Source organism: Mesoplodon densirostris, chromosome X (genome assembly GCF_025265405.1).
Source record: "Mesoplodon densirostris isolate mMesDen1 chromosome X, mMesDen1 primary haplotype, whole genome shotgun sequence".
Classification (NCBI taxonomy): domain Eukaryota; kingdom Metazoa; phylum Chordata; class Mammalia; order Artiodactyla; family Ziphiidae; genus Mesoplodon; species Mesoplodon densirostris.
Genome location: NC_082681.1, coordinates 29,340,255 through 29,366,197, shown reverse-complemented (window position 1 = coordinate 29,366,197; position 25,943 = coordinate 29,340,255). Strand labels below are relative to the sequence as shown.

The window sequence follows — 25,943 nt, the reverse complement described above, 5'->3', positions numbered from 1 at the left end:
AAAAAAAAAAAAAAAAAAGTAGGAAAACAAGTAGCTCTAAAAACATTAATGTAAAATAAAGTCAATTTATAATCCACTTTTGAAATAAATCAAAAAATCTTTCAGGGCAATATAACAAGTTAAGAAATCAAATATTTGGGAGTTCCCTGGTGTTCTAGTGGTTAGGATTCGGTGCTTTCACTGCTGTGGCCGGGGTTCAATCCCTGGTCGGGAAACTGAGATCCTATAAGCTGTGCAGCACAGCCAAAAACTAAAAATTTAAAAGAGAAATCAAATATTTAAAAATCTTCTCCTCTGGTCTACTACTAGCCACAAAAAAGGAACATAACAGAAATAAAAACTTTTATCAATCTCCCTTTAAACAATGAAAATAGTATTTTACAATGAAGTAAATTTGTCCATTAAATTATTCACAAAAGAAATATAGTCAGATTATCCCAATTCCTTATGAAGAATCCATTAAATATATTCTACCTTTTTCACAAATATGCCTTCATTATGCTTATAGTAAACTATATAAAAACTAAAATGCAAAGGAAAAATTTCTGTTAGCATGGTAGGAATATGAGGTCAGTTTCATGCTTTCAATTTCCATTAATAAAATGCTTTTATAACAAATAATAGCCATTTGAAGTTATCCAGATAACTAGGATTTTTTAAAAAGCAATCACTCTTAGAAGCACAGAACAGCTGAGCATCATAAACTAAATTCCCATAAGAATATGGGCTCACAGGGGCTGAGGGAATTCTAATCTTAATCAAAGGAGATTAAAGTAGACAACAAATGGCCCAAGGTCATCTTGCTGACACTAAGTAACATAAAAACAATCACAATGTAATGCACAAAGTAGCAAAGATAGTCCCCAATTCACATGTTATTTAAATGCCCATTTAAGTGGCTAGCCCTGCAAAATCTACACTAAAGCTGAAAGCCCTGCAAAAAAGCCCTGCAAAATCTACCCTAAAGCTGAAAAAGCCCTGCAAAATCTACACTAAAGCTGAAAAACTTTACATTTACAATGGGGAGGAAAACTTACAACCCTTATAATTACACAGAAAAGAATAAATGCTAACGTTTCAGAAAAAGCAGCTTTAAGAACAGCCACAAGTAAAAGGGACTTCTAGACACTCTTTGTGGAATTTGAACATTTTAGACACTAGTTCTTGGTTATGTCGAATATCACTAAGGCTACTCATGTTTATCAGCCAACCTTACAATGTTATTTTATGGGGGGGTGGGGAAGAGGCTTAAAAAAGAACAAGGAGAAGCAGCTTGTGCAAGGGAAACTGCCTGCCTGAAATGAAATCAATTTGAGGGAGAGGCAGAAAGGGAAAAAAGGGCACAAGGAACACCACCCAAACTCAATCCTCCTGAGACAGACGAAGGAAATTCTGAAGAAACGACATTCAATTCCCTGCATGGACTACCCACTCGGGCCCTCAGACCAAAGCTTGATTGTTGGCAGATATCAGCCAAAGAGTGTTATGCGTTGAGGAAGTAGGCAAGGGCAAGCAAGAGAGAACACCTGCAGTTGAGCCAATGAGGCCACACTCCTACTATTTGGGGTTTCATACATGAATCAGAACAACCATGCAAATTAACAATAATCTGATAGTTATTAAACATCCACACAGTCCCATTTAAAACTGAAAGACTAATCACCCTGTTACGCTATTTATAGTTTTTCTGAGAATTCTTTTTCTTATTTTATCTACTTAAGGTTTCAATCGCAAACAAGATCCAAGTTAACTGAGAAGTTAGAAACTTGTTTTAAACATAAGGTGAAAAAAATAACTATCCAAATGCTTTTAAAAAGGAATCTTTTTTTACTCTCTTACATTTCTGACAGTCATCTGACTTATTCAAAACAGAAGGCATTATATCAACCTTAGAAATCTTCATGAATGATCATGCAATTTTAAAAGCAGGATGATTGGAAAATAACTTTGGGGATTGGGCTAGGAATGTTAACAAGTCTTACCCAAATGACAGAAAGAAAAATGGCTTACTCATTTGTTTAAAAATGCTTTCTAGGGCCTCCCTGGTGGCGCAAGTGGTTGAGAGTCCGCCTGCCGATGCAGGGGATACGGGTTCGTGCCCCGGTCTGGGAGGATCCCATATGCCGCGGAGCGGCTGGGCCCGTGGGCCATGGCCGCTGAGCCTGCGCGTCCGGAGCCTGCGCGTCCGGAGCCTGTGCTCCGCAGCGGGGGAGGCCACAGCAGTGAGAGGCCCGCATACCGAAAAAAAAAAAAAAAAAAAAAAAAAAAAAAAAAAAAAAAAATGCTTTCTATTCAGAAACCCAAATGTTCTTCAAAAAGTATATATTCTCATATTAAGGTAGTATTTAATTTTTGATAAAAGTAAACTTATCTACAGGAAATTATCTAATAATTTTTTATTTAAAATAGAATATTGACTATAAATTATTTTTCCAGATTTGAAAAAAAAATGTTATGGGTTCTATCCCCAGTGAAAGCTACACATGAAAATGCTTTAAACTTATTGGACGTTACTGCTTTTGTTTTTGCCCCTCCTTTTCTAAATCCATATACCTAATTTTATTTTTTTTTATTATTTTTTTTTGTGTGTGTTACGTGGGCCTCTCACTGTTGTGGCCTCTCCCGTCGCGGAGCACAGGCTCCGGACACACAGGCTCAGCGGCCATGGCTCACAGGCCCAGCCGCTCCGCGGCATGTGGGATCTTCCAGGACCGGGGCACGAACCCGTGTCCCCTGCATCGGCAGGTGGACTCTCAACCACTGCGCCACCAGGGAAGCCCCATATACCTAATTTTAAATTAATGAAAGTTAAACAGCAAATCCTTTAAAATTAACATAACTAAAAATTTACACCCCGTTTAATAACATTTTACTTAATATACCGTATTTGTGATATGCAGTAGTAAACAACTCCGTTCCTTTTAATGTTTTCCATGACACTACCTTTAACAAGATCCCCAGATACCACCTAAACATAACCAGCTTTAGTAAAAACACTGAACCTCAGTTTCTGGAAGTTTCCTAGTGCAAAAAAGATCAGAATATTTTTTTTTCCGTGCTAGCTCTTCTCTTCTGTTTATGATTGATACCTAGCCTATATAAGTTTTACTACAGCTAGCAACTGCTGAAATGTAGGTAAATATACCATGTTACAATTATAAAAGCCAAGCAATATTATATGACTATTATGCAGGTCAAAAGACAACCATATAAAGAGATATATAGTCTTACTGTAACTATAGTTTTAATCTCAATTCTAATATTTTCATATAAAAGCTTTATATAATGTGAATATCTTAGACCTTTTGCTTTTATTCATAAAATTTAATGGAAAACAGGATATTTATTAATTTTGACCAAGCCAAAGATAATAGCTATGATACTTTTATTTATTTATTTATTGGGCTGCGTTGGGTCTCTTTGTTGCAGTGTGCAGGCTTTCTCTAGCTGTGGCGAGAGGGGGCTACTCTTCATGGGGGTGCACGGGCTTCTCATTGTGGTGGCTTCTCTTGCTGCAGAGCAGGGGCTCTAGGCATGTAGGCTTCAGTAGCTACAGCACGCAGGTTCAGGAGTTGCAGCAGACGGGCCCTAGACTGCAGGCTTCAGTAGTCGTGGCACATGGGCTCAGCAGTCGTGGTGCACGGGTGGTAGGGTGCGTGGGCTTCAGTAGTTGTGGCTCGCGGGCTCTAGAGCGCAGGCTCAGTAGTTGTGGCGCACGGGCTTAGTTGCTCCATGGCATGTAGGATCTTCCCGGACCAGGGATCAGGCCCATGCCCCCTGCATTGGCAGGAGGATTCTTAACCACTGCACCACCAGGGAAGTCCTATGATACTTTTAAAAGTCTTACCTCTATAAGTTGAACTATCATGGCTTTTATTTTCACTGAAGATCCGGCATAAATGCAAACTAGAATAAAACAAATAATCTGTATTAATTTCTAATCCTAACATAGTTAGTCCTTATAGAGCAAATTATATCAACTAAAAATATCCGGAAATGTAGCAGGTATTTTTAAATCCATTAGTTTATAATTTAAATAAAACAAACCTATAAACCCTAATTGGTCAGAACTGGAGAATGCTAGTGAATCAAGTCATTATTTTGAAAACTGGTGAATAAAAGAATGAAAATCAAGCACTTATTCTGCCTTCTGTATATGAATGAATAGTTGATAAGAAATGCCTCTGTTAGTATTTCAGCTAACAAACAAAGGAATGGTAGAATTAGAACATCACCATTTTAAGGTCCCTAATAAATTAAAGGATCTAGGCATCTATTAATGGCCGTTCACATCACAAGAGACAATCAGATATCATGTGCCTCCTGATCCTGATATACAAGAACATACCACCACCTATGAAGTTGTCTTTAAAGGGGGGGGGGGCAATAACTTAAATTCAAACTGTGGGAAACTCTACAGGACAATGGCCCAGTCTCTTCAACAAATATATTACAAGGGAAAATAAAAGATGGTGCGGGATCCTCAGGATAAAAAAGGCTTAAGAGATATATCGATCACAATGTATAGCTCCTTACTTGGATCCTGTTTCAAACAAATATTTTAAGAATTAACATTTATGAGTCAACTGGAATATTTTATAACTTTTTAAACGATAGATGCTGAAATATCTACAGATGAAATACTTACTTCAAAAGTATGGGAAAATGGGTAGGGTTATAGATGAAACAAGACTGGCCAGCAGTTGATAAATATTTAAGTTGGTTGATGATTTCATTGGGGAGCTATTATATCTACTTTCTCATCTGAGACTTTTTTCCAATAACAAAGTTTAAAAACAAAAAGTTGAAATTTTTTTCATAAAATTAAAAATTAAAAAAAAATACCTGTTGTATGGTGAATATTTCTTCACTAATTTAAATACAGCAAAGGACAGATATACAGTATACAGTGAAAAGAGATATGTTTAATTGGAATTCCAGAAAGAAGAGAGAACGGGGCAAAAGCAGTATTTGAAGAAATAATAGCCAAGAATTCAGTTTTCCAGAACTGAAGTGAAATCTGTATCTGGGCATATCAATAGTAAAACTACAGAAAACCAAAGACAAAATCATTTAAGCACCTGAGGAAAAAAAGGCAATTAGTATCTTCATGACTTCTCAACAAGAACACTTGATAGCTGGAAGATACATTCAAGGTGCTAAAACAAAGTACCTGTCAACCTAAAATTCTATACCCAAAAAACACAGTTCCAAGAAAAGACAAAATAAGGACTGAACTTCAGACTAATAAAAATTGAGTTCACATACTAAAAGAAATGCTTGAGGACATTCTTCAGGCGGGATAAAGATGATCCCAGATAGAACCTTAGAGTTGCAGCAAGAAATGAGGGGAAAAAGTGCTAAGTATATAGGTAATTCTAATTTAATATTAACTGAATAATAATAATAGTGACTTATGGTATTTAAACATGTGTAGTATTAAATATAGAGAGATAGATATATAAATGGAAAAACAGTGAAATACATCAAGGCTAACGTGGGTTTATCCCAAGTACACAAAGCTGGTTCAAATTAACTCACCACATTAAATTGACTTTTAAAATAACATAATAATTCAGGAATAGGTTCTATTCCTAATTTTCTAAAAGTCCTTTTATGCATAAAAGACGTTTGACAAAATTCAGCATCCATTCACTATTTTTTAAAAAGACTTTTAGAAAATCAGGAATAGAAAAAAACTTATATTTGATAAAGTAGCAGTTCTGATAGTGTGGTTCACAAACCCCTGATCCCCAAGACACTTTCTAGAGTTCTGCAAAGTCAAAACTATATTCATAATAATACTAAGACTTCATTTCCCTTCTTTTGCTGTAATGACATTTGCCCTAATAATTCAAAAGCAAAGGAAGGTAAGACGGTTAGCACCTTAACATTTATCAAGGCAGTAGCACCAAACTGTCTCATTGAATTCTTCATGATCAAGAAATCAAAGGAAAGAATATAGCCAGTCTCATGTAAGATGTCACCAAACTGTTTCATTATATCTTTCATGACCATTCACAAACAAAAGCCAGTTTCACTTAAGAATGTCCTTGATAGAAGTGACCTCAGCAAGATGGCAAAATAGGAAGCCCCAGGCCTTCCTTCCTCCCATAGAAACACAACTCAACAATACACATATCCAATTCCCTTTATGAGAAATTCAGAAAACAGTTAAGAGGCTCCTGCACCCCAGGCGAGGACTAAACCAGCTGCATCAAAGCTTGTAGGAAAACACAAGACACTCTTTCACCATAGTCCCTTCTCCTGGCACAACACCACACAACTGGGAGGAAATTCCCAATTCCCAAATTCTCCCTGAGAAGGGAAAGAGAAGACTGGACTATATATACATCTAACATTCTGATTGGGGTGGGGGGCAACAGCTTGGCAATCTCTCCCTCAAGGGAGAAAGAAGAGTGTCCAATAGCCCAGCCTTTGGGGAGGGGGTACTGCCTGAGAGACTGGTTTCTGTCTAGCCTGACTTAGGGCACTGATGGCACCCAGCATACTCTGGCTGCCTGGGAGCCACTAAGAACAAAAAGAGCTAGGTGGTGTGCTGCTGCTTCACAGGACCCATGGTACAACAGATGGACACTAGAGAATGCAAGAGAGTGCCAGTTTCCGGGAAAAAAGAAACTGGAAAATCCCTCTTATCTGGAATCTACACGTGAGTCCAGAGAAAAAATTTGAGAGGCCCCCAGAATCTATAGCCAAGCTGATTGGTAAAGGCCTTTCCCTGTACTAAAGCAGTCCATAAAGACTGGGATAAGAGTGTTTTTTCAAATGCAAGGATATCAACACAAAATTACAAAGAACATAAAGAAACAGGTAAAATGGCCCAATACAAGAAACAAAATTAGTCTCCAGAAACTGATCCTAAAGAATTGGAGTCAAATGAATTATCTGACAAAGAATTTAAAATAACCATCATAAAAACGCTCAATGAGCTCAGGAAAATGATGCATGAACAAAATGGGAATTTTAACAAAAGGACAGAAAATTTTAAAAGAACCAAATTTTGGAGCTAAAGAATGTAACAACTAAACTGAAAAAGTCATTAGAGAGCACTATAGATATTCAAGAGCATTATGGATAGTCATATACAAAAGAATGAAATTGGACACTTCTTACATCATACACAAAAATCAACTCAAAATAGATCAAATACATAAAAATAAGACCTGAAACTGTAAAACTCCTAGAAAAAAACACAGGGGGAAAGCCTCATGACATTGGTCTTGGCAATGATTTCTTGGATATGACACCAAAAGCACAACGAAAGCAAAAACAGACAAGTGGGACATCAAACTAAAAATTGTGTGCACAGAAAAGAAACAATGAACAGAATAAAAAGGCAGGGGACTACCCTGGTGGGCCAGTGGTTAAGACTCCATGCTTCCACTGCAGGGGGCACAGGTTCCAACCCTGGTCAAGGAACTAGGACCCTGAGTGCCACACGGTGCAGCCAAAAAAAAAAAAAAAAAATGAATGAAAAGGCAACCTACGAAATGGAAAATAAAAATGTTTGCAAACCAGCCATGTATTTGATAAGGGGCTAATATCCAAAATATTTAAGAAACGTCTGCATCTCAATAGCAAGAAAAAAAATCTGATTTAAAAATGAGCAAAGAATTTGAATAGACATTTTTCCAAAGAAGACATACCAATGGCCAATAGGTGTATGAAAAGATGCTCAACATCACTTATCATCAGAGAAATGCAAATCAAAACCACAATAAGGCATCACCTCACACTTGTAAGGGTGGTCATTATTAAAAAACCCCAAACAAACAAAAAAAAAAACAGAAATGACATCTGATAAAGGACTACTGTCCAAAGTATATGAATAACTTTTAAAACTCAACAATAAGAAAACAAACAACCCAAGTTAAAAATGAGCAAAGACCTTAACTGACATCTCATCAAAGAAGATATACAGATGGCAAATAAGCATATGAAAAGATATTCCACATCATATATCATCAGGGACATGGAAATTTAAACAATGAGATACCACTACACACCCATCAGAATGGCCAAAATCTGGAACACTGGCAACGACAGATGCTGGTGAGGATGTGGTGCAACGTAACTCTCAATCATCACTGGTGGGAATGAAAAATGGTACAGCCACACTGGAACACAGTTTGGTGGTTTCTTACAAAATTAAACATATTCTTACCTTATGATCCAGCAATCCCACTCTCCTTGATATTTACCCAAAGGAGGTGAAAACTTATGTCCACACAAAAACCTGCACATGGATTTATAGAAGCTTTATTCATGACTGCCAAAACTTGGAAGCAACCAGGATATACTTCAGTAGGTGAATGGATACATAAATTGGTACACTGACCCCATGGAATATTATTCAGCACTAAACAGAAATGAGCTATCAAGACATGAAAAGACAGGGCTTCCCTGGTGGCGCAGTGGTTGACAGTCTGCCTGCTAATGCAGGGGACACAGGTTCGAGCCCTGCTCTGGGAGGATCCCACATGCCGCGGAGCGACTAGGCCCGTGAGCCACAACTACTGAGCCTGCGCGTCTGGAGCCTGTGCTCCGCAATAGGAGAGGCCGCGATAGTGAGAGGCCCGCGCACCGCGATGAAGAGTGGCCCCCGCTTGCCCCAACTAGAGAAAGCCTTCGCACAGAAACGAAGACCCAACACAGCAAAAATAAATTAATTAATTAATAAAAAAACTCCTACCCCCAACATCTTAAAAAAAAAAAAAAAAAAAAAAAAGACATGAAAAGACATGGAGAAACCTTAAATGAACACTAATAAGTCAAAGAAGCCAATCTGAAAAAACTACATAGTATATGTTTCCAACTAAATGTCATTCTGGAAAAGGCAAAACTATAGAGACAGTAAAAAGTTCAATGGTTGCCAGGGGTTAGGAGGAAGGATGAATAGGCAGAGCACAGAGGATTTTTAGGGCAGTGAAAATACTCTGATACTATAATGATGGATACACATCATTATACCTTTGTCCAAACGCACAGAATGTACAACACCAAGAGTGAACACAGAGGTAAACTTTGAATTTGGGGCAATTATGATGTATCAATGTAGGTTCATCAGTTGTAACAAATGTAACACTCTGGTGGGAGATGTTGAAAATGGGGAGGCTGTGCATGTGCGGGGGTGAATTTGGGGCAATTATGATGTATCAACATAGGTTCATCAGTTGTAACAAATGTAACACTGCTGGGGGATGTTGATAATGCGGAGGCTGTGCATGTGCGGGGGTGAATTTGGGGCAATTATGATGTATCAACATAGGTTCCTCAGTTGTAACAAATGTAACACTGGTGGGGGATGTTGATAATGCGGAGGCTGTGCATGTGCGGGGGTGAATTTGGGGCAATTATGATGTATCAACATAGGTTCATCAGTTGTAACAAATGTAACACTGGTGGGGGATGTTGATAATGCGGAGGCTGTGCATGTGCAGGGGCAGGGGGTAAGGGAAATTTCTGTACCTTCCTCTCAATTTTTCTGTGAACCATAAAACACCTGTTTAAAAAAATTAGTCCTTTAAAAACCAACAGAGAATAAGTGTTAGGGAGGATATGAAGAAACTGGAAACCCTGTGCACTGTTGGTGGGAATGTAAAATGGTAAACAGTATGGAAGTTCCTCAAAAAATTAAAAATAGAACTACCATACAATCTAGCAATCCCACTTCCAGGTATTTACTCATAAGAGTTGAAAAGAGGATATCAAAGAGGTATTTGCACTCCCATGTTCACTGCAGCATTATTCACAATAGCCAAGAGATAGAAACAACCTAAATGTCCATCAACAGATGAATACATAAAGAAAACATGGTGTATACATACAATGGAACATTACTCAGGCACAAAGAAATCCTGTCATATACTACAACATGGATGAGCCCTGAAGATAGTATGCTAAGTAAGTCAGTCACAGAAGGATAAATACGGCATGATTCCACTTATATGAGGTATCTAAAGTAATCAAGCTCATAGAAGCAAAAAGTAGAATTTCGGTGGTTGCCAGGGGCTAGGGGGAAAGAGAAATGGGAACTTGCTGTCCAATGGGTATAAAACTTCAGTCAAGCAAGATGAAAAAGATCTAAAGATCTGTTGTACTACACTGTGCTTATCGTTAACAATACTGTATTGTACACTTTAAAATGTGCTAAGATTTATCTGATGTTATGTGTTTGTATCTACAATAAAGAAAATGTCCTTAATGAAGTAGTGAAAATTAATTTTAATAAATCCTAGCCCTGAGAACATGCCTTTTTAATAAATACGTATTTTTAATATTCTATGTGACAAATTGGAAAGTATACATAAAACATTTCTGTCACACACCAAAATACCATGGTTGTCTCCAGGAAAATCACTTATACGACTGTTTGAATTCTGAGCTGAACTAGCTGCTTTTTCACAGAACACCATTTTTACTTGAAAGAAATGACAAACTATGGTTATTCGGATTTGGGTCTTTGGCAAGCATTTTCTCAAAAATGAACCAAGAGAGCCAGTCACTTCAAGGAAAACAACTGAGAGTATTTGTTGCCAATGATAAAATGTAAGGTTTCAAACAAAAATTAGAATTTTGGAAAACTTCTATCTGGCACCACAGACGTGGCTAGTTCCCAATTCATAAAAACTTTCCTGATAAGTTCAGTGATGATACTAAAGAATGTGGGGTTTTTTTAATATTATACAATGCTTGTGTCAATATTTGGAAATGCTGCATCATTCAGTGAACCAATATTTTCCAACTGACCAATGCATGATGTTGCAAAATAATGCATGGGTAAAAGATTCCAAGTAAAAGAGAGACAATTGGATTTCAATTTAACAAAGTACAAAAAGTACACTGATATGGTTCTGGATTTGGCATTGCAACAAACCATTAAGAAACTACCACCTGACAAATTTTGACATGATATCAAAGAATATCTACAATTATCTGAAAAGGCTACTAAAATTCTCCTCCTTTTGCCAACTATTTATGTGTGAGACTGAACTTTCTTCATATACATCAACCACCACAACAATATATTGCAACCCCTACTTCACAGCACACATAAAAATCAACTCCAGTTAGATAAGACTTAAAAAGGGAGAGCAAAATAATGTTTCCAGAAAATCATAGGATAAGTTCATTAACCTGAAAATGGAGAGAAACTAGTAAACTAGAAAAAGACACCTATGCTACAAATGAACGCATATGCAAAACAAACAGACTCACAGATATAGAAAACAAACCTGTGGTTACCAAAGGGGAGAGGGACGGGGGGCGAGGGGAGGGGGAGACAATTTAGGGGTATGGGATTAACAGATACAAACTAATACGTATAAAATAGATAAGCAACAATGATATACTGTATAGCACAGGGAATTATAGCCATTACCTCATAATAACCTATAAATGGAGTATAATCTGCAAAAATACTGAATCACTATGCTGTACACCCGAAACTAATATAATATTGTAAATAAACTACACTTCAATTTTTAAAATTGGGAAAAATGCCTATGAAAATATGAGCCCCAAGAAAATAACATTAGATACATATTATATTGACCAAAAATTTACAGTCTGACAATATTAAATGTTAGCCAGGATGTGAAGGTGAACTCTCATACACTGCTGGTGGGAGTATATTTTGAAATAGTTTGGCAGTATCTAGCAGAGCTAAAGTTAATCACAATCTAGAACCTAGCCACACATACAATGTATGTATTCTACAGTTCAGTATATATCCCACAAGAATACATGCTGTGTACACTAAGATACCTGTATAAGAATGGTTCTATTGGCACTGCTGGTAACAGCCAAAAGCTCAAAACAACAAAATTGTTCATCAGTAGTCTAAGAGATAAATTGTGGTATAGTTATACAATGGAGTATCTTTTAACTATGAAAATCAAAGAACTGCAAATACTTGCAAAAATATGAATGAATCCTAAAGACATAATGTTGAGCAAAAGCAGCCAGATACAATAGAATACACCCTCTATGATTCCATTTATATGAAATTCAAGAAGAACAAACTTAAACTTATTTGGGTAGCAAAACTGTAAATAAAAACTAGAGAAAGCCATAAATGTCAGTTACCACAGGGGAGATAAAGAGGGTGCAATCAGGAAGGGGGACTATGTTGACTAGAGCTGGATATGAGTTACATGGGTGTGCATCTTACAGTGACTCTTTAAGCTCTACATTTAGATTTTATGCACTTTTCTGTATTTTTTAAATTTCACATTTCAGAAAAAGAAATATTCTTATTACAAGCTGTACAAAGCTCTAACGAAAAAGAGAACCAATGAATGCGTATGTTTCTCACTCTTTTATGTCTAGCAATGCTCTTTCCATAGTCAATAAAACAAGTAACTTTAAGACTTACAGAATATGCTTATATATCACATCTAAGGTGAAATATGATACCACACTACAATCATCCACAGAGAGATTATCTACTTTGCAGATTATGCATGCCCTTGCAGTTCACCTCTCTGTGTCTTTTGATTATTTCAGTACTTCATCATCAGAATGAGCAGGGTACGGTTCAATAAACTTTTCCCAGTCAACAGTTCATTTGTAGGTCTCACAAAATTATTTTCAAAACCAAAGAATAAAAATACCTTGCCACTGGAGAACAATTACTAAATTAAATCTGCATAGTTTGAAAATCTCATTTAGTTATTAGTTTTTAACCAATTCCTATTAAAAGAACAAAAAAAAATTTTTCAGAGAGCACCTTAGAAATAGTTAAATAAGCTGATTTAAGTTTGACCCCAAGTACTTTCAACTACTTCTGAGAACCAGATAGGCCTTCCAATGTGTTAAGACAGTGGGTAAGCTTTTAGTTTCTCAAAATAAGTTAAACCTACCACAAACTTACCTCAAATAAAAAAATCAATCTTCATTACATTAGGCAATACAAAAATATCTGCTTCAAGACTATCATCAGAGAATATAACCTAAAAATGTCTGACACCTAGCTCCTTTTTTGTTAAGAGTAAATATATAAGAAGGTGCATCAAGGCTGCTTCAATATTTGCTATAAAGTACTGAAACAATTCCCCCTTGTGGGGGAACCACTGTCCCCAGAGGTTCGTTTCCCTTTAGAATGTAGTAGCAGGAAATACTGCATCTTTGACAGAAGAATGCAAGGGAAATCAAGTAACTCATCTTTCCCTTTGTACCCAGGATACTAAAAAGCAAGGTCAAATATTCCTTCTTACAGTGAATGTGTTTGCTTATTCACATTTTCAATAGCTTCATTTTCTATTTGTTTTAATAAGCTTAATGCAAATGTCTTTTGTTATAATCCTTCCAGTGGGGAGGGGGGAATGTCAGTGTTCCAAATCCCACTTAATCTAATGGTACAGTCATTGTTACATAATTTTTAAAAATCATTGAAATGTAATTTCATCTTGTCAGTCACAAGGCCACAAACATATTCATTAAAGGATGCAGATGATAATGTCATCATGAACTATTAATAAGCATCTCAAAGATTTGCTCAAATTGTGTAAGGAATCACTGATGGGTTATTATGATAAGGCAACTTACTTGTATAACAGATACTTTTATTTCCCTAGTATAAAACACTTCTGCCTTAGTTGTTGGAGGAAACTAAAAACAATCACTAAGAATTTTCCCCCAGTCAGTAGATTTGTCTGGCTCTTCCCCTAAGTAGTTCACTAACAGAAGTATCATTAAGTATACTAAGTATCTTTAAGTATCCTTAAAGAAACAATTGTTTCTAAATGTTGCGTGTCTTACTACAGCTCTTACACAGTTTTAGTTCTCTATCCTAAATTTTAAAGGGAGGAAAACAAAACTACCTCCAACAGTTGCCCATTTTAATGTGGTTTTAAAAATAATCAAATATTCTGCCTCGGTACAAATTCAAATGATTATTTTAGTCCTTTAATAACCTCCAAATAATTGAGTTTACCATTTTTTCCACTTTTATAGCAGTTTGGTGCTACTGTGGAGATGCTATCTCAGGCCCCTGAGAACAAAGAATATACTTTCTGTCAAATATCTGTGAAACTTAAACTGAATAAAATGTCTTCAGTTCTTCCAAGAACTTAATGTTATTTTGCAAATACTCTTTAACATGGGTATTTGGCTTTCCGTCTTACTTGGTCCTATTTTCCAGTAAAAAAAAGAAACACAACACAAGCCTGCACTACTTGATTATGTTCAACATCTCAAAGTTGGCTCTACATATAAAAAATTGATGTCAATCTGTGCTTCAATTAATTCTTAAAAACAAAACAACAGAAAAGGCTAAATTTTGTTAAGCAAGTGCTACCTCTATTATCATTGATAGAAGAGAGACATAACCCACAAAAATGAATATTGGGACATGTAGTTTTATCTTGAAAGATGCATTTAAGAAAATGAAAATATGCACCTATGAGGAGGAAAGGGAACAGGAAATCTTAAAAAAGACAACAGAAGTTCCTGCACACAAGTACATTAATAGCACTCACTCTATCTTAATTAAAGAATAATTTAATTTTTCCAACAAACCAAGAAAGCAGTAGCCTGGAAAAATGTCCTGATACTGCTACAATATTTTCTGAAGAATGAATTTCTCTTACCAGGGAAATAAGACCAAGACTTATGAACACAGGTCAAATGAGAAAACAAATGCCAAATGAAAAGTAAGACATAAAGAAATGGTTTCAGATAAAGCTTCAGCTGAACTTAGAGCACCTTTTGAAGAAAAAAAAAAAGACTTAAATACTAACACTAAAGTTTCTTAGAATGATTATTTGCTATAAACTCCCTCCTCCAACTTCCCTCCAAAAAATTCAGGACAGACAACATTTAATGAACATCCAAATGTACTTCCATAAGTTCTGGAATATGTCATCTAGTAGCAGAAGAAGAAAAAGAATGGCAACCAAAACATTTGGCAATTAAATTTTAAAATTTAATTATAACTACCAATAATTAATAAGGTAACACCCAACAAAAATGTCTAATTGATGTATAATTTTTTTAAAGAAAGAATTAAGTTCTTCAAACAGACAAATAGATGATAGTCAACAAATATAAGTATTTCAAAATTAAACAAAGTATTGACATGAGACTAACATCTTCAGATTAAGAGCTTGGATAATAAATCCTCCATTAAGGTTGCTTGTGACACAAAGAAATGCTGAGCTCACTGTGTTAATCATGCCTACTAAAAACAAAATTCTCCCCTGGATCTACCAGTACATGCAAGTTTATTAGCTTAATCGTGGCAAACCCTATGCCAATATGAAATCATCAAGAAACTAAAGCTCTAATTCCAAAATTAAAGTGATTAAATCCATATCTTGCATATGTCACAGAATTTCAAAGAGTCTGCATTAAGATGTGAAACTCTGAAGAGCAGATCTAAGTGTTACTGGAAAGGACAATTATGTTTTGGTAGTCCTCCTCTGTCCTTCTGCTATCTCTTGGAAAAAGATCATTTTAGGAATTCACCATAATTTACCATGAAAAACATAATCAGTATCCCTGGAAACAATAGATTAGCTAAGTATGTGATGGACCATTCAGATAGGCAAAATACAGTTTTTCTTTTTTCCCTAGTTACTTAACAAAATTTATTCTTCAAAGCCAAGACTTTCCATCTTAATAGACAGTTGCTTTTCATGAGGCACAATTAAGAATTTGCCCTCTCAAAGTTATAAAATATCCCATACATTGCATATGTTCACTATGCTGCTGAAGTTGACTACAACTCCCAGAATAGACTTACACGCATAAGAAGAGACAGACAAGAAGTGAACTAATACCTCATGAAACATATCATGCATTTTTTTAAAACGGTAACTTTCAGTCAAGTTAAAGCTCATCTGCTAATTTATCTCATTAAAAAGGAAAAAACCACCTAAGATATAATTTTAAATACTGGTCATATCTTAAAAGCCAAATATATAAATGGATTCATTAATATGGTGACACATTATTTTTTTAACATTTCCAGTTGCTGGTTTATATTTTAAGAAGCTGTTTTTCAGACAAAAGAATGGATTTTTTGTAATATATTTATAATACCATTTTATTCTAATAAAATGAAAATGCTAACTCTATCTTTAGCAAGATACAAAAATTCCAAAGTTAGACTATATGCAACAAAGTATTCAAAGAGGAAAAAGAGGTCCAGTAAATGAAGACTAAGCACTGGATGGTGATTTGTTTGACTATTTCATACAACTAACAACTATTTAAACTATTTCATTATTGTCACACAACTCTCTTCATGTAACAGAACAGAGTTATAAAACTGACTAAACTGATCTGGATCTACTAAACAAAACAAACAATGAACTGATTTATCCGTTTTGGGGGGTTATCCTAATCTAATATAGATGAAAATGATCGTTTGGTTTGGTAACTTCCCATCTTGCCTTCCCTGCACACAAGAGACTTAATAGCTATTTGTTAACTAGCACGTACAAGGATTTGGAAAATGTTCCTAACAGTTAAAAATGTAATGCTTATCAAACAGACTTCTCTGTCAGTTAACAAAATAAGCACTCTAAGCATATGCTAGAAAGGCTATGGGGGGTGGGGGAAGGACGGGGACGGGAGGGTTGAACCAAAAGAAATGTGAGACAGTCCCCATTCTTCAAGGGTCTCTCAATTCGTTAGAGTACAAGAGCATACATGAAAGAGTCAGAGACCAATTAATTGCTAACCTGAGTGGTACAGACTTTAAGTGCAAGAGCTGTCCAAAGAAGTTTAAATATCTAAAGATTGGAATAATAATGTTACTTTTAATAGCTATCACTTGAGTACTTACTATAAGGCAAGTGCTTTACAGGCGTTATTTAGTCTTCACAGCAATGCTTTGAGTACTTATTATTCCCAATTTACTCAAGGGGAAACGGTCAAAGTGGTTAAGGAACTTACCCAAGGTCACTCGGCTAGTTAAGTGGCTAAAACTGCCGCTTACCCAGGCAATCCAAGTCTAACGCTCACACTAAGACTTCATAAGGCAGCGCGAGCGCGGCAGGGGGGTAGGGAGGGCCATATAGGCTGGCGCTATTACACGCGCAAGATCGGCCAACGCATTCCCCGCGTTTCGTTCCAAGTAACGAAGTTTCAAAGATCCGTATCTCGCGCCAGCAACCGTAAACTGACTACGGGGGTCGGCGCGCGACCACGGCAGAAATGGCTAACAGGGTCGGCGCGCGACCACGGCAAAAACGGCTAACAGGAGTTAATCTCATACAGGCTGAGCTTTAACTAATAAAGCGATTCAGAGAAAGAAATTCGCAGGAAGTTATTTGTTTTAAAATCTGGGGTTTGTTCCGCCGCTTAAGAGAATTTTCCCCCCGAGACAGGGAGAGCTGAAATTCGGGGCAAGGAAACCGCGGTTATAGCAAATTACTGTTTTCTGTATTACTGAAAGAAAAAAAAAAAAACACCAAGTTTTGGGTCTACAGGAAACGCGTTATTCTAGGTACACGAGAACCTTGGAGAGTTGCCAAAACTAGTTGCAGTCCCAGGACAAAATGGGGTTTAGGAAACATTTAATGACGAAAGTTGATTCCAACCCGAAACGGCTCTAAGGTGAAAAGACGGAGCAAAGAAATGCCGGTAGGTCTTCGGGGAAAGCGGCAATCCTTGCTACACTTCGCACACGGGCAGCGGCGCCGCGCGAGGCCGGGACAGTCCGAGAGACAGCTCCCGGGGAGGACGAGAGGTGCCAAGCGGGGTTCTTCCCGACGCCCCGGGCTTCGCGGCGGCGGGCGGAGAGGATGGGAGGGAGTCCGGGACGGTTCGGACATCAGGCAGAGGAGGCGCCGCGCTCCAAACTGCGGAGTCGAACGGGTGCAGAGTAAAGAAATGGGACAGACTGAAAGTCCGAACCCTCCCGGCGCGGCCCCGTGAAGAGAAAGGAGCCAAGTGAGCTCCAGCGAAGAGGGGGACAAAAAGAGACGGAACGAAAGCGCAGGGACCCGCAGGGACAAAACGGGAGTTCTAAGAGGCTAAAGAAAGACAAGCTCCGGCGGGCAGCGGGGATTTCTGGGAAGTCGGAGAAGGCAGAAGGTTGGCGGCGATTACCAGCACCTCTCATCCCCGAGTTCAAAACTCCTAGACAACCATCCACACCCGCCACCCGGATGGGGGAGGGGACACCTCTCCCCCCCACAACCTCCCCCCAAATATGAGAGCAAGGCTGACGCCCGAGCCCAGCCCGGCCGTGCGCCCGCCTCCATCCCGGACACTCACAATTCGCCTCTCCCTGATTTCTCCCAGTTCTTTATCCACTCTACGGGAACCACGACAGCTGCGTCCGCCATCTTCCCCTCACTAGTAGCAAAAACCCGGATGTGTAGCACGCGAGCGAGGGGTCAAAGGGGAGCACCGCCCACGGGGAATGCCGGGAGCCGCGAGCTCGGTTTTCGATTTCCCGCCCCACTTTCCGCCCCACTTTCCACTCCACCCTGCTAAAGCCCGAGTCCCTGTTGCCAACCACGGCTGGGACCCGTGGATCCCGTCGCAGAGTGACTACGCTGGCCGGGGCCTCTGCAAACCTTGCCCCCGCTTCCCTTTAGAACAGGAAAAATGCCATCCCCAGGCCAACTCGTAGCCTTTATCTTCTTCCGTAGCATCTACTCCAGACCACTAATTCAAAATTGTGTTTTTTAAAGCACCTAATATGTGCTAGACACTGGGGACAGAGAAATAATAAGCCATGATGCCTACCCTCAACGAGCTCAGTCCGTGGGGAAGACAAACATATAAGCAGATCACTTACAATACACGCCGCTGAGATCAAAGAAATTAATTGGGGAAGAGGCAGCAGGTTACTATGTGCCAGGCATTCTGCTAATCCGAATGATACAATTTTAGGAGAAAGATAAATCGGCCCTGGGAAACACTTGCAACTATCAGGGCTGACAGCTACTGTGTCTGCGGCTGTCATTGTAACCTTAGGCAAAACTAGGGGGCGCAAATACGAAGAGAAAGGAGTTCTTACATAGTATGAAAGTATCTCCCGAAGAGATATTTAATATTTCAAAGGACGAAATAGAAACTTTACGGTCGGAAAACATGGCCGACACCCTCCTAACTCTGATGAATATAAGCATCCTTATGTATTAAACAAATGGGCGTCATATGCCTCCTGATGAGGTGCTAAGGAAAACACTAACCACTTTTGTGGTATTCATCATGCCAAAATTCGCATAACCTGATTTTAATCACGAGGGAACATCAGACAAGCCCATATTAAGGGACAGTCTACAAAATTACTGGCTTGCACTCTTCAAAATCATCAAGGTCACTAAAGACAAAGACAGATTGAGGAATTCTTCCAGATTAATGAAAACAACAGAACAACTGATCCCCAGCCAGAAAAAAAAAAAAAATTTATTTTGCTGAAAAGGGCATTCTTGGGACAGTTGACCAAATTTGAATATCTGTAGATTAAGTAATAATATTGTATAAATGTTAATTTCTTGAGTTTAATACTCGTTTTGTGGTTATGTGAAAGTCCTTATTTAAGAAAATATGAAGTATTTAGAGATAATGGGGAACCATGTTGCAACTTTAAAATATTTCAGAAAAAAACGATAGGGTGATGAGGCAAATGTGAAATATTAACATTTTAGGAATCTGGGTGAAGGACTGACAGATTCTCTGTTCTATTTGTGCAACTTCTCAAAATAAAGAGGTTTTAAAAATACATGTTTGACTGAACACTTAGAAAATACAGACAAATAAAATGAAGAAATCCTACCACACATATATTAATGTATGAACTTTAGAACTAATATCTAAATTTGGCAAGTTTTACTAAATGGACCAGGTTTATTTGCATTGAGAAACTGTTCAGGGGATAGGCTGTATTTAGAATCAGTTGGGGAAAATGCTACATTGTTTATGATTGGTTTTCATGAGCTATATCTAGTCTCCTAATGTCCTGTCTGATTCTGAAATTCTAAAGCCACCCATTAGAAAATATACACCATTCAGTTTCAGTGACATCTCAAAAGAAATCTTTTGCCACTTCAAGGAGGTTCAGAGATATGAGTTCCCTCTGATCTTTTCATTTTTCTTATTATGAAATACTTTTAAAGTGAACAGAATGGTATAGTGAATCTTCATTGTACCATCATCTTCCCTAAAGAGTTTGAAATCATTGTTACAGGATGGCCTCTGTGATACAAGAAGAAGTATCCTGATGCTTATGTATACTTCACTGTATAATCTACAGCAGTGGGCACTATCCACATTTGGGATCAGATAATTCTTTGCAGAAGGCAGGGGGAATCCGGTGCACTGTAGGATGTTTAGCAACATCCCTAGCCTGGACCCACTAGATGTCGGTAGCACCTCCCACACCAGTTGTTACAACAGTATCTCCAGACATTGCTAAATGTCTCCTGGAGTGTAAAATAGCCCCCTGTTGAGAGCCACTGAGCTATAATATTCTGCTGTATTGTGGCTTACCTTGCCACTGTATCACAGTGATTTCTTCTTCCAAACACTGAACTGTGTGCAGTCTGCATACTACTCAGTATGCCACAAATGTGGTATGACCTGACTGCAGTGATGCCCTTTGAGGCCTTGCTCTTCCCCTCTCCCAGAGCCTGCAGAACTATTTTCACATGGTATGATAACTCCTTTAGGAATTGCTCACAGCTAATTGTTTTTTGCTCCATAAGATTGCAAAGCTATCATATCTTTCACATCCTTGTTGGCTTGCCTTTTCTTTGCTATCAGCATCTGGTATTGTCTCAGCAGCTGGGGGTACTGTTCCCTGATGATTTCACTGGCTCACGGGTACCAAAGGACTAGACAGGGACTGAGGTCTGTGGTGAAGGCTAGGGATTGGGTAGTTTCAATATTGACAGCCTGATGCATGGAGTGACTGGTTGATTCTAGGTAATTGTAAGGTCAAGCAATCTTTTTATTATCTCAGTGACAACAGATAATGGGACCAAGAAGGAAGCACATAAAAGCAAAACAAGACAAAATAAATAAAATAAATAATGAATGCGAAAGCCGTACACTTTGTGGGACTGTCCCGTGAATGCTGAGTATTGGTAATGGGTTTCTATTAACTAAAGACTTAGTTATGTTAAATATACATATTAAATTTCTAGGATAACCACTACAAACATATAAGGATATTGTATATCTTCCAAACTATCTGAGGGGGAAAAAAATTGAAAGAGAAAGAGAAAAAAAATCAATCCCAAAAAGGCAAGAAAGGTAGGGAAATTTTTTGGAAAAGTGGAACAGAGAAAATAGAGGAAGAAGTTTAAACCTACCAATTTAAATTTAGATATATCAAAAATTGCATAAAATGTAAATGAACTAAATGCTCCAGTTAAAAGTAAAGATTATCAGTGTGGGTTTAAAGAAAGCTAGCTTTTTTTTTTTTTTTTTTTTTTTTTTTTTTGCGGTACGTGGGCCTCTCTCTGTTGTGGCCTCTTCTGTTTTGGAGCACAGGCTCTGGACGCGCAGGCTCAGCGGCCATAGCTCATGGGCCCGGCCGCTCTGTGGCGTGATGGGATCTTCCGGGACCGGGGCACAAACCCGCGTCCCCTGCATTGGCAGGCGGACTCTCAACCCCTGTGCCACCAGGGAAGCCCAGGCAGCTAGCTATTTTTAAGAGACATCTCTAAAACACAGGGACACAGAAAGTTTGAAAGTAAAAACAACAGGGAAAATACACCAGGCAAATACTAAGATCAACAAAAATTAAGCTGTTATATAGCTAGATTAACATCAGGCAAACTAGACTTTAAGGGAAAAAAATTACCAAATTTAAAGACGGTTACTATATATTGATAAAAATTTCAATTCACCAAGAAAATGTAACCATTCTTTTTTTTTTTTTTTTTAGCGGTATATGGGTCTCTCACTGTTGTGGCCTCTCCCATTGTGGAGCACAGGCTCTGGACGCACAGGCTCAACAGCCATGGCTCACGGGCCCAGCCGCTCCGCAGCATGTGGGATCTTCCTGGACCGGGGAACGAACCTGTGTACTCTGCATCGGCAAGCAGACTCTCAACAACTGCGCCACCAGGGAAGCCCATGTAACCATTCTAATCTTGAATGTAATCAACCACTTTGAAATATATGAAGCATATAACAGAACTACAAAGAGAAATAGACAAATCCACTACCACAGTGAGTCTTTAATTCATCTCTCCTAGATATTGATAGATGAAACAGACAAAAAAGAATCTGTAAAGATGCAGAAAATTTGAACATCAAATGAACAAGTTTGATCTAGTAGATATACATAGAATGCTGTACCTAGCAACTGGAAATTAAATAATAAATATCCTTTATAATAACACATGAATGAGGCACCATGTACAGATTTCACACTGATCAAAAGCACCTAGCCAGAGGGACAAGTGGGGATCAAAAATTTATCCCATGCTCCACTTGCCAGACCACATGCTCAGGTGTGCTGCTGTATCCACCTGGAAGAAAGGGCACAGTTTTCTAATTCACATAAAGGCAATGTGTCATTGAGTGGTGGTCCAGCACACGGAACATTTATGAAAGTTAAACATATACTAGATTTTAAAAAGCAAATAACAACAAATTTTAAAGAATCCGTCTCATATAGTTCACATTTACTGACCACAATGCAATTAAATTGGAAATCAATAACAAAAAGATAAAGAAAACCCCTATGTTTGAAAATGTAAAAACATATTTTGAAGTAAGTCACAGGTCAAGGAAAAACGTCATACTAAAAATTAGAAAATATTTAGAACAGAGCAATAATGAAAATATTACATATCAAAACTAATGAAAAAACGATGCATTGCAGCTAAAGTGGTATTTAGAAAGAAATGTATGCTCTTCAACCTTTGTATTATTAAAGAAACAAGGCTGGAAATTAAAAAGCTAAGCATCTAATTTAAGAAGTTCCAAAAAACAATACAGAATAAATGAAAGAAAGCAGAAATAAGGACATTTTTTTTTTTTTTAAATTTTTTTTTTTTTCTTTTTGCGGTATGTGGGCCTCTCACTGTTGTGGCCTCTCCCGTTGCGGAGCACAGGCTCCAGACGCGCAGGCCCAGCGGCCATGGCTCACGGGCCCAGCCGCTCCGCGGCATATGGGATCCTCCCAGACCGGGGCACGAACCCGTATCCCCTGCATCGGCAGGCGGACTCTTAACCACTTGCGCCACCAGGGAGGCCCAAGGACATTTTTAAATAGAAAATATTAATAAAAAGAAACTATCCAAAAAAAAATCAATAGAACCCAAAACTGTTTGGTTGAAAAGTCTAATAAGACTGACAAACCTCAGGCAAGACTGATTATCAAAAAAAGAGAGAGAGGTACATATAAACAAATATTAGGGATTGTATCAGTTGGGCTCATGACAGGAGACAGATGACATACTCATAGGGGATACTTAAAGAGAGTTTAATAAAGGAACCATGCACAGGAGTGTAGGCAGGATTAAGGAAAACCAAAAATGGATGGTGAAGCACCTCAGGGCCAGCAATACTGGGAGACATTAGCAGCCCTAAGCCTGAAGGCGCAAGCGGAGGGAGTGGTTCCCAAAAACTAAGGACATAAGGAAAAATGAAATAATAAGGAAAGGAACATTCAACAGGAAATGTGGCCTTCTGTAGAATAATAACTGCCAACTCACATTCCAGCAGGGAGGAGTCTGGGGAATAAATACCCTGACCTTTCTCTCCTTTTACCATTTTATCTCCTGCTGATACCTCCCATTGGCTGATGACTACTGCAAGCCATAATTCAAGGGAGCCTGGAAAATGCAGTTAGTATGGGTCAGGGGACAGAGCAGGATGGAAAAGGATAGAAAGTGGATTTTGAAAGGGAAAATAGAACTTCCAGCACTGACCATTTCTTTTGCCTCTCCACACCCCTCTTGCCCTTTGTCCAGATGAAAAACCCATGCCCGCAAATGAAATGTACAAAGCCCCATCAGCTACTGTATCAGTGCAGGGTGAATGTTGATTCATTCATACTCCTACATGAAATCTAAAATATTAGCCACCACCAGTGCTTTTCATATAAAGTAGAAGAGAAGACATAGCTGCTATAGCCCCTGCTTCTGTGGCTGGAAGCAAGCTCTAAGTTGATAATCACAGCCTCCTTTTTCTGCCACCCACTCCATGTTTCCCTTGCCCTCTGTCAGCATCTCAGTAGGACAGGATACATTACCTGGTGGAGTGACCTAAACTTTCATCTCCACAGGATCTGAATTCTTATAATCTTAGCTTGACTGGGTTGCCAGTTTTCGTTGGCCAAGGGATTGATAAGAGGCACTCCAATGAAGCCCCTAGGTTCTAGACATAGTCATCCTTGCCTCCGTTGTGTAGCAGCGACCTAATTTGCCTTTGGTAATCAGGATAGACCACCCTGGTCTATAAAGTGACCCCCTGTCTGCCTGTTAGTTCAAAAACATGAGGAGCACAAAATGGCCAGAGAGCAGTATCAGCTTCTAAAACATAGGAATCCTGGTGGAAGCAATTCTCCCTTGGGCATTAGAACCTTTTAACCCACTGAGTCCAAGATGTAGGGATGGGAAGCAAATATTTCTCCAGTGAGAGGGGTCATTCCCACCTCTACCTCTTGAATCCTGGACCCGTACCTTCTGGCTGCAAGGGAGATGATGTGATATATTGGCCACTGGTTTGCAGCATATACTAGGTTCTATAGGACACTACCCCAAACTTGCAAGCTGTGGTGCCATAACTGAGCCTTCAGCAGGAAATTTCATCATTCTATCAAGCCAGTGGTTTCTGGGTGATGGGACATGTGATAAGACCAATGAATTCCATAGAGATGAGCCTATCGCCACACTTCCTTTATGCTAAACTGAGTTCCTTTGTTGGAAGCAACTTAGGTGGGATACTATGGTGATGAATCAGGCATCCTGTGAGTCCACATGGTGGTGCTGGCAGAAGCATTGCAATCATGAAAAGTAAATCCATATTCAGAATATGCCTCTATTCCTGTGAAGACACTGGCTTTTTCCTCAATGATGGAAGGGGTTCAGTGTAACCAATCTGCCAATAGATGACTATCTGGTCCTGCTGGGGAATGGTGCCAGGTTGGTGCCTCAGTGTCTGGTCTGCTGATAAGCAGGTTGCCAATTCAAAGTGGTTTTAGACACATCAGCATTGGTGAGGGAAGACCCTCTACATATCCCCCATCCCAGCTGCCATGGCCATTTTGTACATGGGCCTACTAAGCCAGCACTGGGGCAGCTGAAGGAAGAGGCTAACATCAACATAATAGTTCATCTTATCCACCAACCTCTTTACTAGGCCTACCTATCACCAAATTTCTATCTTTTTCTTTCCACACGCTTCACCATCCAGCCAATTTATTAACCTCTGCCCTTGAATCAATCCGCATCAGTTTATTAGGGCATTTCTCTCTCCACCAAATAGACAATCAGATGTAGTGCTTGGGAGGATTTTCCTTTACCTCTGTCTTTAGGGGCCATCTCTGAGTACTGCTGTCAGACAACTGTGTCCCACCTCTGCCAGGTGCCAGCCTACCATGGAGACCCATGTATAAACCCTTGGGCCTACATTTTCTTGTTCTGCTAAATGATCATAGAGAACTCTCCTTGAGGCCGTATGTGGGGGCTGATGGAGAGGCAACTATGCAGTAGGAGCAAGCACCATGAGCATCTGAGCCACTTCCTCATTCACTTTACTTTTACCTGCTAGGATCTGATTTCATACACAATTTCCATTTAACAATAGAATGCTGCTGCACGTGACTATGTGATGATTGAGTGAATTAAAAAACACACGGTTCATAATGGGCAGTTCAAGTCACATAGTCTCTTGTGTCCTATGGTCAGGAATTCAATGACTACCAGGGCCTAGTAGCAGTCTAGACATTACCTTTCAAATGGAGAATAATTGTCAAGTAGGGAAAGCATGGCCTTACT

The 25,943-nt window shown here is 38.7% G+C and overlaps 1 protein-coding gene across 9 annotated transcripts in view; it reads right to left on the bottom strand.

Annotated features, from left to right (window-relative positions):
* The window catches only part of THOC2 (THO complex subunit 2), a 115,036-nt gene extending 96,704 nt beyond the window's left edge, over positions 1–18,332 (bottom strand). For all 9 annotated transcript variants that reach the window (XM_060086255.1, XM_060086258.1, XM_060086256.1 and 6 more), the window contains exons 1-2: positions 18,250–18,332; positions 3,848–3,906 (exon numbers count right to left, since the gene is read on the bottom strand). In XM_060086255.1, coding sequence (XP_059942238.1) covers positions 3,848–3,906; positions 18,250–18,320 — 130 coding nt within the window. In that variant the 5' untranslated portion in view covers positions 18,321–18,332. The remainder of the gene's footprint in view (positions 1–3,847; positions 3,907–18,249) is intronic.
* Positions 18,333–25,943: the final 7,611 nt, after the last annotated feature.